This window comes from Chaetura pelagica, unplaced genomic scaffold, assembly GCF_000747805.2.
Source record: "Chaetura pelagica isolate M959 unplaced genomic scaffold, ChaPel_1.0 scaffold637, whole genome shotgun sequence".
In the NCBI taxonomy this organism is placed as follows: Eukaryota; Metazoa; Chordata; class Aves; order Apodiformes; family Apodidae; genus Chaetura; species Chaetura pelagica.
The window spans coordinates 661,301-674,251 of NW_009953950.1; the positions used below are offsets into that span (position 1 = coordinate 661,301).

The 12,951-nt window shown below is 38.3% G+C and overlaps 1 protein-coding gene across 2 annotated transcripts; it reads right to left on the bottom strand.

Annotated features, from left to right (window-relative positions):
* Positions 1–1,637: 1,637 nt before the first annotated feature.
* On the bottom strand, positions 1,638–11,555 carry CCT8 (chaperonin containing TCP1, subunit 8 (theta)). 2 transcript variants are annotated; one of them, XM_010001815.1, is made up of 14 exons: positions 11,471–11,555; positions 10,788–10,867; positions 9,474–9,623; positions 9,025–9,205; positions 8,140–8,201; positions 7,315–7,452; positions 6,674–6,852; positions 5,663–5,729; positions 5,495–5,582; positions 5,269–5,384; positions 3,924–3,995; positions 3,598–3,762; positions 3,047–3,166; positions 1,638–1,872 (listed from the first exon to the last, which is right to left on the bottom strand). In XM_010001815.1, exons 2-14 carry the CDS (start codon positions 10,863–10,865, stop codon positions 1,795–1,797), a joined length of 1,494 nt encoding a protein of 497 aa, XP_010000117.1. In that variant the 5' UTR covers positions 10,866–10,867; positions 11,471–11,555; the 3' UTR covers positions 1,638–1,794. The 2 variants fall into 2 exon arrangements, with proteins under 2 accessions (XP_010000117.1, XP_010000118.1); XM_010001816.1 differs by lacking the exon at positions 10,788–10,867 and having other exon boundaries at positions 11,471–11,482.
* Between the last annotated feature and the right edge of the window lie 1,396 nt (positions 11,556–12,951).

Consider the following 12,951-nt stretch of genomic DNA (forward strand, 5'->3'; position numbering starts at 1 on the left):
GTGTTCTTGTTACCCTTAGAGCTATCAGCAGCAGCACTTGTGCAGCTGACTAGATCAGTATGCTAATCCTCCTGAAAACTTGCTGAGTTTATTTTCCAGCCAAACCAGCAACTGAGTATAAAGCAAGCACTAATGTAGCTGTTGTATGGGCAGCCTTATTTAGTCATAAGATAGATCCAGACTTGATTTAGCCTTCCACTCCCTTCTGGCTGTGAAAGAGAGGAGCACTGGCAAGAGTAATAAAAGGATTAATTATTGAAGTGGCTTGAATTTCAAGAGCAGTTCTTTCAAGCTACTCTGAGTAACACAGGCTGTTTGTTTACTTGCCAAGAAGAATCTTAACAGGGGCTTCAGTTGAAAGATTCCAGCCCCCTGCATCATGCTAGCTATTGCTGCTCAGTGTTTATTTTTAAGGCCATTAGAATGAGATGCAGTTCACTGCTCAGAGGCTGCCATTTTGGGAGCATGGGATCCTTAAGTGATGATGAAGTAGATGCATGTAACAATAATGAATGTAGGCATGGACCTGCTGCCATACTTACTGCAATATTCTTTTAAAGATACATACTTTTAAAGAGCAAAAAGACCTACAATTATAGATGATGCTTTCCTGAAGTTAACAGGACCCCACAGCTGGCTCATGGTCCATCTCCCTCATGCACCTTACTGGGTGCAGGTGGCAAGATATTAGGGTGGGCTGTAGATGTGGCCTCCATGAGAGGCCTGATGCCAGTTCAGGTGCATCCACTGCAGGGCATAGCTGAGCTGCCCAGCAAAGCTGGCAGTGCCTCACAAAGCCTATGGGAAAGGGCAAAATGCTGCCCATGAGCGGGGGAAGTGTGAGACAGCCCTGTGTGAAGCCAGGCAAGAGGAGCTCCATGCACCTGCAAAGGACTGCCCTGTGGTCCTTGGAGAGACCACACTGGAGCAGGTTCTCCCCCTGCAGCCTATGAAGAGGACGGTGTTGAACCTCCACACAGCAGCTTCGGAGGCCTCCAGGCCCCCAGCAGGTTGTCCTCTTGAAGCAAGCTGCAGAGGAGCCCAGACTAGAGGTTTCCCTGTCAAAAACTGCAGGTCACAGAGAACCACACAGGAGCAGTGATTTCTGATGAACTGTAACCTAAGGCAGAGCATCCTCATGTGAAGCATCTCACAAAGGACTGTACTCTGTGGGAGGAGAGGAGAGGAAGTTCACGTAGGAAGGAGCAGCAGAAAGGAGCTGTTCCAGACTGACCACAGCCCCCACTTCCCCTCCCCCACCCTATCTATACAGGGGAGAAGAGGTAGAGGAGTGAGGAGTACAGCTAAACCTGGGAAGAAAGGAAGGTGAATTGGAGGGTGATTTTGTTCTTGTTTCTCATCCTCTAACTTTAGTTTATATCAAATATAAAAATAATTTTCCACACTAGTCTGTTTTGCCTACGACAGAAACTAAGTGATCTCCCAGTCTTTATCTGAACCCACGAGCTTTTTTCAATGCATGTTCTGCTTCTGTCCTGGTGAGGAGGGGGCATCTGACAGCCAGCCAAAGTCAGCCCACCACACCACACTCATTGTCATCCCCACAAAAATGCCTGCATATTCACATACTGCAAACGACCATGTCACACTGAGTCCAAATAAAATGACAGTTAACATTTTAACAGTCAGTAGGTTTATTGAAGTGTTAGAAGCTCTGTGCTCCAAGGGATGCTGTTCATAACTTAAAGGCAACAGAGCTAAACATCATGACAGGCTCCAACTGGAATATTAAAAAACTCGCACAATCATGTAACTGAAGAACAGGTAAATTGTTCAATCATTTTGGTCTTCATCCCAGTCTTTCTTTCCTGATGGAGGTTTAGGGCCACCAGCTGGTTTTGCCATAATGATCTTGAAGGTAACAGGGAAGTAGAAAAGGACAAGGTTAGAATCAAACTCATCCCATTCTCTCTTACAGCCAGATGATCCTGTCAATATTGACTAAATTCATGCAGTTTACCTGCTCTGGACCTAAGCCAGTGAATATTAGTATCCATCTAATTGAGATTTTCACAAATTGTTATTTTTTTTCTTGAAAATGGCAGATGCTGAGCCCTGATAAACAAAAAAGGGCTTTTTTCTCACTTTTGCATGCAAATTAAGACTTCAGTTAGTTAAGACTACAAAATGTGAGTGCTAAAATAGGCTGAGTGACTTATTTGTAAGATGCATACTATGAAAAGCAGAATTACCAGAGCTATTTTGAATTACTGAGTCTAAACATCACACTTGAAAAGCATAAAGTTCGCTACTGCTACCATGTTAAAGGCTCATTTCCTCCACTTGCTATACCAGTAAGTAAAGTAAAACTAAAATTGCATTTGTCAAAAATCTTCAGTTTTAGGAGTAAAATTCACTCACAAAAGCATATATACAACAGGTAGCAATCAGCATACATAAGAGAGCAGTGTTATGTGTCCTCAAGAAAGATACGATCTGCCATGTGCTCGTCAATATATCCATGCATGCACTCACACAGATAGCTCTCTGCTAGAGAAACAGAGCTTACTGTATACTATTTTTCAGGCTCATCTTTCCAGTCATCCTTATCCCAATGTCCTTGCTGCTTAGGGGCTTTTGGACCACCTGCTGTTTTTGCCATAATAATCTACAGAAATTTTACATGCAAATACATTTTTGCTTAAGTTCCACAAAATATACAAAGTTTAGATTTCTGTCATCCCATTTTTCCTAGAAATTGGGATTTTTATGTAAAAACAACATATGCAAAAATGTTCTTGTGTTACATCTTGTTCCTACAGAAGTTAGGAAAACTTTCTAAACACAAGTATCAACTTTCAAGTTAACAAAAAAAAAAAAAAAGAGCCATTAATTGCATTCCTACAGAAGCAGCAAGATTGCAACATCCCAACAAACTGCTTCCTGGCTCTCAGAAAATAAACCACGTTTTCAAGCATCATACTTCTGCACCTTACAATCCCAGAGGATTCACATATTTGGCATTAGTGCCATGCACACTGATTTAAAGGTTTCAGATCAGCACCCAAATTACTTGCAAGCTTACCTGATCTACCCTTAGGACAGTTACTGCTGCGTTTGTAGCCAGCTTGATACCCCAGGATTTTCCGAGGTATGTATCTAACACGCCAGCTTCCAACATATCCTTCACAGCAGCAGCTTCGGCCTGTTGAGGAAAAAACATAATTCACAAGTTTCTCAGGCAAGTTACTGGGTTTTCAAGGTTAGAGGTTTAGAAAAAAAAATTCTTCACTTCTCTCATCTCTTTCTCCCTTCATAAAACCTTCATTCCTAATCCATAATCAGGAACACAAAATTAAGAAATTACTACAGACTTACTTTCTATCGTTTTAGTTCAGTATCTCATTTTGCCTTCTACATAAGGCCATTATACTACATCGAATGTCACTGTTTGCTCATGGAAAAAAAAGAACAACCAATCCTACAGTATTACAACTGTAATAAATTATTCTTCTAGACTGTACAAAACAGAGTTTAAATTATTTAAGTTACTCTATAAATAGTTCATAACAATAGAAGTATCTTTAAATAGAACCCTGTATTCCAGAGCACAAAGTAACATGATAGACCGTTTACCTCAATATCAAATCCAACATTTTTGTTCCCTTCCTGATGCACAGCATAAAGCTTGGAAATGACCTCATTAGCTTTTACTCCAGAGTTTTCTGCCAGTGCTCGAGGAATGGCTTCAAATGCCTCAGCAAATTTCTTGATGGCATATTGGTCAAGCCCGGGACAAGTCTAAAGTGAAGCCAAGAACCATGTCAACATTTCAAAAACTGTAAGACAGGCAGGTATCTTCCCCCCACATTTTTAATAGATTTATATGCAAGTCATACATATATATAGAAGTACACCTGCATATGCACATATATAAAAGTAAAAAAGCCCATTTGCTGTACCTCTCCATAAGATGTGATTTGCTTGGCTAATTCAATCTCTGTTGCACCACCTCCAGGAACAAGACGTTTATCCTGTGAACAGACCACCCCAAAAATGCAAAGTTTTGACTAAAGCATCATTTTATTTTTTTACTTTTTAGGATTTATACACTCTATCAAGAAGAATGCAATAGAACTTTATCCCACATAGACTCACTAAGAATCCACTTCAGAACACACATGCACTGTAAGAGAAACCAACCAGAATTTACTCACTCATGGTAAATATCTTTGAAGAAAAAGAGCTTCTCTTGGGATAAGGAAAAAAAAATAATGCAGTGGGGTGTGTGTCTGGGGTTGTTTTAGTAGTTTCGACTCTTTGCTTATTAATAACAGAAATCCTAGGTTTTCCTGTCTTTTCCATTAACTTGTTGGAAAACTTCACACAGAAAATCAATCTACCGTACACTAAGTTTAATATGTCAACAAGTACCACAAGATACTGGATGTATTTGTTTGGGTTTTGGTGCGTTTGTTTTGTTTTTAAATTAAACATTTTGTATAACCTTTGGCAAACCAGCATTTACTTGGGAACTAGGCTTTTGAACAGAAAAGTAATCAACATACATCACATGTTGGGACAACTCTTGGAGACAATTGTAAATGCAGAGACTCTGGCTGTTTCTGTACTCTGCATCAACACTCCTTTGTTGGTATGTTCAGGACATTAAGCGTCAAACAAAGTTTGACATATTCTGCATGCCACCTTTCCAGCCAAATACACAAACATTTCATTTTGCATTAAAAAAACCAAAACAAACAACAAACCAAACCTCCACAAAAGTTGTTTAGAGAAAACACTCTGGGTAACTTTTTTTTCCACCTATAAAAAGTGTATCTGTAATATGTGACGGAAGCACGTCTTGCCACTGATCAACTGGAAGTTTAATTTGCAAGTCAGTTCTTCCTAATCCCCAGTGACAAAGCTAACTTTTCTTCTGTGCCTGATTTTCAAGGAACATTACAAAACAAAAAAGTACTGTTATCAACTAAGAGCTGACTGCCATCAGAAAGTGGTAAAACTAACTACTCTGTCTTCAAGGACTCATCTCATTACTGAAAAACTGAGTGCACTACATATTGAGCACCATCTTTTATGTACACTGTATTCATAAGGACGTCAGCAGCAATCTTCTCTACACCTCATTACTACACAGCCTGCTCTACCTCTCAACAAGGCTTCTAAGCTAATCATGTAAGTATCTGTGACAGCCTTTGTAGCAGATGAGCACAAAGCAAGCATTAAGTCCCGCCTCAAACCAATCCATAGCTCAGTTTCCATAATTGAAGCATTCCAGTTACTTACTCTTGTGAGTACTTTGAAAGTATTTACACCATCATCCACTGCTCTCTCTATGTCATCCATCAGATTGTCTGTAGATCCACGAATTAGTATAGTAGAAATGGCACCATCCTCCTTTTCTGTTCAGACAGACATGTGCATTACTGAACTAAGTTTGTTTGATGTCCAACACATATGGACATCATACTTCCAGAACATTAGCATTAGGAGGTCTATGGGTCATACATACCATGCTTAAACACAACAACCTGTGTATCCCCAACCTCTGACAGATACACACTATCGCAATGACCCATTTCTTCTGGAGTAGGAGGAGTCTGGAAAGGAAAACAAGAGATATGAGGTTAACTTGCTCATCAGTTCTCTCCCTTCAGCTCATCATCTAAGAAGTCCATACCAGTCTGGGTAGGGCTGTTGCACCAACAGTTTTGCACAGTCTTCTCAGATCCCACTTAGAGTTCAACCTTTAAGAAAAAAAAGACTTTGTAACAACAAATTTCCAAAACAAATGTTAACACTTGAGAAACTATCCTCTTAGCTAGGCAGCATTTTGTAAACTAATGATAACCATCAAAATTTACTGCATCAAGTTATAAAATTCACTCATCTATTTTTATGGGTTACATATTTTCAGGGATGCTATCAAAAGACTATTGTCTAAGAATTTAAAAATAAATAAGTAACTCAAATACATAGAAATAATCAAACTTCACTGCCTAGTATTTAAGACTTGAATTCATCTATTCCCCACCTCCATAATAATGCTTCTTTGTTACGCAAGAGATTACAGCATCATGATTCCTTTCCAGAAGCTCAAAGGTTTTGGAGGCCACCCAAGCTACAGCTTTCAAGAAAGGATCACCTACTTGATTGAGATGCGAGAGTTGCTACTAGTGATCTGACCGTGGTTTTCAGACTGTACTTCAAAGATGCACAAACATGCTTTATTTATAGATAAGAAGATTTAAGGTCCACAAAAGTGACAAAAAACTATTAATAATTAGGTCTTTAATCCAAAACTGCATTAGGAATGCAGGGAGGTGTATCTCATAATTCCTAAAGCATCACATAAGGACTGTGATCAGGAACAACCACTATGGTATAGACTTACATGCCCTTGAGGCCCTCTTTATTACATCCACAAAATTTTGTATTCTTGATGTCAGTTGTGCTATAAAGACACTTAAACAACAGTACTATATACACAAGTTATGCCCCAATTAAATATAATAAAGGTGAAATACTCTCAAGAAACATAAGCTATGAAACAACCACATGGCAGTTCAGGTTCTGATCCACTAGAAAACCAAACAGTCTGCAGTATTTTGTTTGAGAGGCAAGAGACAATATGGCAAGTACCTTCATAAACCTGGTAGATCAAATGTTTTTAAACTCTTCTGGTACTTACCTGACTAACATAAGACTGTATTTGTTGGCATAATGAAGTGCCATGTCTGCCACTTTGCCACCTGTTACTACTACATTGGCACCACTATCGGCAATAGCTTTGACTTGCATATCCATTAGATTTTCTTCTCCCTTGCTGAAATTCATCAGTTCTTCAGCATTCTTTATAAGTACAGTGCCCTAGTAAAACACATACACTGTTAGCAATCCAGTGTTCACCATGTGCCTTAAAGCTTTGTCTCCCAATCTATCCAAACCTCAAGCCATCCTATTTTACGATACTGCCACCCTTTCCTCGGCATTGGGGTAAAACAAGTCAAAAAAAAAAAAAAAAAAAGGGCAATTCTACCATTACCAGGCAACTTTGAGACTTGAACATTCCAAGACATAGTTTGGCTCAAATAATAAGGAAAAAAAACCAACCAACCACACAACAAAACAAAAAACAACACCTCTTCAACCCCAAAAATCCTGTAAAGCAAAATTAGGTTCAGACGTTTTCTATGAACTTTTTTAAAGTAATGAACTCAATTTTAACAGAAATATCTCAATCACCAAGTGTCAAGAATATTTATAGTTAAGTCTATAATAACAGCACATGAGCATAAATAGATATGTAACTTATTTTGAGCTTCTACATACCTTAGTTTCAGTTATCATACCATCAAAAGGGCAGGAATACACAGCTATTTTTGCATCTTTGACAGAAGTAACATCTCCTTCAGTTTCTTTTTTAAAAACCATACCATGCAGTACTGAGGAAGCAGAGATACCAGCACCCTGAAAGGAAAAAAATGGGAAAAAAGCTGCATTATTGATCATTTTTTGTCAGAAAGCTGCATTACCCTTTATGAAAAGCAGTTCTTATATTCACTTGAATATAGTAACTTAAGTTCTCATTTCAGCATAAAGAAATAAGACAAGCTGATTTAGTATCATCAAACATTGCCTTCCAGATTCCCATTTTAAGATGAGTTGGGGCTCCAGGTTAAGGTCTGTGACATTCGCTTTCTGTGCTCAAATTTTATGTATTTATTACCTTGGGAAAAAAACCAACCAAACAACACAGGGGGAAATTCATAGTAGATGTAAACTACAACTCAATCCTACATATCATACTGAGGCCTAATATCCCAATGACAAAAAGAACGCAAGATTAGACTGCTACATTTCAGCCAGCATCTTATCCTAATCTTGTGACTTCTTCTACAGATGCAAACAGCAACATCCTCATGTATAATTAAGTTAATGTATCTGTTTTAGTGTAAACTTTCAATATTAATGCTCTTCACTTCTGAAAGCTGGTCACTAAGCAAGGAATGCAGAGACCAGTTTCCAGAACTACATGCTACAACACAACCAAGATTAGAATAGAAGAGGCACTTTCAAAGTTCAAATATCTAAAAATTAACTTTCATTACATTGTTTACCCTAATACTAGAATAAAGCTAGCTTCTTCCAACTTACCACAATTTTGCACACTCTGATATTGTCAACATTGAAATGGCCAGAATCAGGAAAAATAGAAACTGTTGGAGGGAAAAAAAAATAAAGGTTTGTATGATTAAGGAATAAATTAAAACAGTAACACTATAAATAATGTCTGGAGTCGGTACAGAAGTACTCAGATTCAACGCTTTGAGATTCCTGCCTCAGTGTAAGGCTATTTTAGTCTCCCTTGAGATGTTTAAGGCCAGGTTGGATGAGGCTTTGTGCAACCTGGGAGGCGACTATGGTCATAGCTGGGAGGCTGGAACCTGATGATCTTTAAGGTCCCTTCCAACTTTAACCATTCTATGATTCTATGGAAAAGAATTTTTGTTTTTACCATAAAGTAATCAGAAAGCAACATCTATTCAGGCTGCTCAGTAAAATTAAACCTGAAAATCCATTTACACATGTACATTCAAGAGCTAAGTCCAACACAGAACATTCTGAGAAAACACTTAAACTAGACATGAAAGTTTCTTCTTGGAAATCTAAAGGGAGAAAGCAACAACTCAGCACAACTACATCTTCTTCCATTGTCCTGCAGCTAAGACTAGTAACAGCTTATCTGAAGTTCAATATATCTTCTTAATGATAAAAAAGATAAAGAAAGATGGACTTCTGCTTTAAAAATACTAGAAAGCTGTTTCTAGAAATATTTAGAAAACACAGACCTTTTCTAAGCCACAATGCCAAAGAGTTCAACACAAGAAAGATTATACTAATTTCAGAGGCTAAAGCATTCCATCCAATTTAACCTGACAAACTAAATGTTTTTTTATCTTACATGAAGACAACAGTAATGACTATAAGCAAACCTACTCAGTTTTAGATGCATGCACATGTCTACCCTTGTTCACTTACCACAGGCCTGAGCAATCAGCTTTGCCAAAAATTGCTCATTGCCGTATTGTTTGCTCATCACTGAAGTGTGCAACAAAGATGCCACTTCTTCAACATCTCGAAGGTTCTTTGCAGAACAGCACACCAAGTCTGGAAGAATTTCTAGGGCTTTCTTGCAGGCCTTTTCATATCCTTCAATCACCTGTGCAGGAAATAATAAATATTCATGATGCCACTTCACTGTGCATTCATAATCCTTTTCAAAGGGTCATAGAACATTAAGAAATGCAAAAGCTTACAAAGGAAGAAAGCAATCACATGCAGCAAAACATACTGTTCTTCTTCATACACCTCTATCTAAAAAATTAGTTCAGAAGGAAGCAGATGATTCGCAGTATTACAAACCAAGAACACAGACCAACAGCAATCTGAATTCAGGCTCTGTGAAGTGCAATCACAGTGTAACTTGCCTCTGAAACTGATAACCCCATCCTCAGAAGGTCTTCTGCTAACTCCAGAAGAACTCCAGCAAAAACAAGGACAAAGTTTGTTCCATCTCCAACTTCTTGCTCTTGCATGTGGGAAGCCATCACAAGCATTTTTGCAGCAGGATGCTGGACCTTAACAAGAAATTACACATCATAGTTACCAACATTCTACCTTGGCTACAACTACACGTTTTTCTGTGCGTCAAGTATAAGCTCTCTTATTTCAAGTTGTATCTAAAGATACCAAGAATGCAGAGAATAGGAAAAGAAAGTACCACAGAGTATCTTAATTGGCTAACTTTCCTAATAAGTACAAGTACAAATATAAATTAAAAAAAAAAGGAGAACTAAGCATTCCCCCTACAACATGAATTAGACATCCTCAACATTGATTGTGTTATTCTTACTGGATACAGTAGCTTCACAATCAAGCTCTGCAGGAGGAAAGCAGCCTCCAAAGATCATCAAGCTGAATTTGTATGTGTAACAAGCAAAGCTGATGCCTAAATCACTGTTTAATTCTAGTGTTTTTTCTGCTTAAAGATTGCACTGCTTTCCCTTTCTTTCAAAGAAATGCAACAGTAATGCTGTGTTCTTGAAAATGAAGAGCAGCTGTCGTTTTATCCCAGAAAGTAACATGCAAGACTTGTTAGATTAAGTAAGTAGTCTGATGACTATTTTTTAAAAACAGAACTGGGACTTTCACAGTTATTCTTATACTGAACACAAAGACAATTCATTAAGAAAATAAATATTTAATACTATTTCTATCAGTAAGTACAGAATTCAATAAAATATTTGTTGTGTTGTGACATAAATATGAATTTGATAGTAAGAGAAAAAGTTAGGACAGGTCAGTGTTGCCACACTTTTACTGTATTCACAGGAGAATGTTGCTATATCCCTAGTTTCTTAAATCCAATGAATGGATTCTAAGCAAACAGAACATGTCAACCACCAACACTGAAAGATTAACAGCTACTTCCTTCAGAGGTTTCCAAACATTGTGTTGTATAGGCATACCCTCTTCTAAATCTACCCTGGTTTTGGGGAAAAAAGTAGGTAATTATTAAGCATCTCCTGCAACTACTTAATGCAGCTTTACAAAGGAGTCTCCTCACTGTGGATACAGCACATTGACCTTACTCAAATCTTGTGAAAAAATAATTTACCAAAAGATCTATGTAAATAATCTGGGAGGATGACATGTGTTTCCTTATTAACATTCAAAACGATAGCAGCTCACGAACAGAAACACTAGCTCAAGACTGACATCCTGATGCACAAAAACTTTACCTCCAGCTCTCTCAAGATAGTGGCAGCATCATTTGTAACAAAAAGCTTCTCCAGATGATTGATAACCATTTTGTTCATTCCTAACAGGGAAAAAAAATGAAAAATAATTAGGCAAACATAATAATTCATAGGCAAACAGATGCTGTTTCGTAACTTTTAAGTATATCTTACACACCAAAATGTTAGCCCCATTTATAATTTAAGAACCTAAAAGATTTTTGCAAAATAACACTTAGAAGTTTGTTACATTAATGAGAAGTCAATTATTTCTAAGTAAGTAGTCTTCTCTTCAGAAATACTAGTACATAATTTAATTAATTTATACAAAACCTTTTGGTTTAGTATCTCTGACCAGACATGGTAAGGTTATGTTCATTATGACTATCCACCAAGTTACTGTCTTTACTTTGGTTTTTGTAGGTCTTTCATACAGCAGTAAGACAGCAAAAGAGACACAGTAACTGGTACAAAAACCTGACAAAGGCAGGCACATTGTGAATAACTCCAGAGCTAACGAAACCAAGTCTGAGCTGTATAGCCACAAATCCTATATTGTAGAGTTCTGGAGCAAGTCCAATGTGTCTCCCCAAGAAAAAAACATTTGCTTCTTTGTCAAGGTAGGTTTAGCCTTAAAAAATAGTATTTTACTCAAGAACACTACAATAATTTTAGGACTTACTTACCATTTGGTCCATAAGCTGTACGGGTGGTTTGAGCAAGTTCTTTGCATGCCTGGATGTTCCTGTAGACCGCTTCTTCTAGTCCTGAATAATGCTAAAAAGAAAAATGTCCTGCTCAGAATTAGGCTTTCTAACAAAAAGAGAGGGACTACCTAGTCATTCCTCATCAAAGCAGCACAATCTGAGCCCATGAACGTTTTTGACTAATTTAGACTTGGTATTTCACTTACAATTTAAATGGAAGCTAAACCTTACCCAAAGAGAGTAAGAAAAGGACTACTGTGTACTCGTTCTCAACTACGCAGCTCAGTAGGCGAAATAAATTTCTGATCAGAAATTTGAATAGTCACTCAATTTTCAGTACCTTCTGCATCTCTTACGTCTTCCGAAAAAGATAGTGGCATGCAAAGGGAAACAAAAAATAACCAATACCATACTGGAGAGGGACAAGGGTTTTGTAAGCATGTGGTTTTGTACATGCTGCTTTATTCAAAACTCTGTACTCCTTTGGGGAACAAAAGAAATTTATTCAATTCTACATTCAGATGTGCGTGGTTTGAAAATTTAGAATTGGAACAATTAATAAAATATTTGTGCTTGAGAAGCCAAGTAGCCTGCCTTCAGTTTAGAAACCTTAAGACAAGGAGGAACCCCCAAAAAGGGTCTTAAGAAAGAGCAGGGTAAAACGTATGGCATGTCCCATAAAAGAAGAGAGAAAGACACTCTCTAATAATAGGATGGTTAAGGCTGAAGGGACCTTAAAGATCATCAGGTTCCAACCACCCTGCTATGAGCAGGGACACCTCACACTAGGACCAGGCTGCTCAAAGCCTCATCCAACCTGGCCTTGAACACCTCCAGGGGCATCCACGGCCTCCCTGGATAACCTATTCCAGTGCCTTCCTGCCCTCTAAACACAAACCAAACATTCCAAAATGACAGCTGCCTCCTTGTTTTGTACAAGACAGCTCTTGCTATTCTGGCCATGAATCCTCCATTAAAAAAACGGAATCTAAGCCACTTTGTTTCCCTGCTCTTGACATTTGCCATTCTTTGTCTCCAGGAAAGATTCTGAAAAGAAAAACAGAAGGCTTTCCGAGTTGCTAACTCCCCTTTTATTAAGTAGTTACAACAAGTGAGGGACTTTAAAAAAAATTTCTTCTGCAATAAAAAAAAACCCAACTAAATCTTGCTTGCTATTCAAAGAAAGCTTCTGCTTTATCAGACACTTGACTACTACCAAAAATCACATTATGTTATATATGTATTCAGTGAAAATGGACTTCAGGGAAAAGAACACATGGAAAATCTGCTGCTCTCGACTGCTGGCACAGGTTCTTTCCTTACGGGCACGGTCACAGAACAAGAGCCAGGGAACGCAGAGAGCAAGCGGGGCGGTTCTGAACGGATCAATCTACCGGGCCCGGCGTAGCTTTGCTGAGCATCACCCACAGCTGCTTCCCAGCAAACCCGCCCTCCCGGCT

Coding starts and splice junctions, on each gene's coding strand:
- CCT8 (XM_010001815.1), bottom strand. CDS start 10,865: ATGAACAAAATGGTTATCAATCATCTGGAGAAGCTTTTTGTTACAAAT. Junction 8,202..9,024: donor GCTGATTGCTCAGGCCTGTG/GTAAGTGAACAA, acceptor TCCCTCCAACAG/TTTCTATTTTTCCTGATTCT. Junction 5,385..5,494: donor GGTTGTTGTGTTTAAGCATG/GTATGTATGACC, acceptor CTGTCTGAACAG/AAAAGGAGGATGGTGCCATT.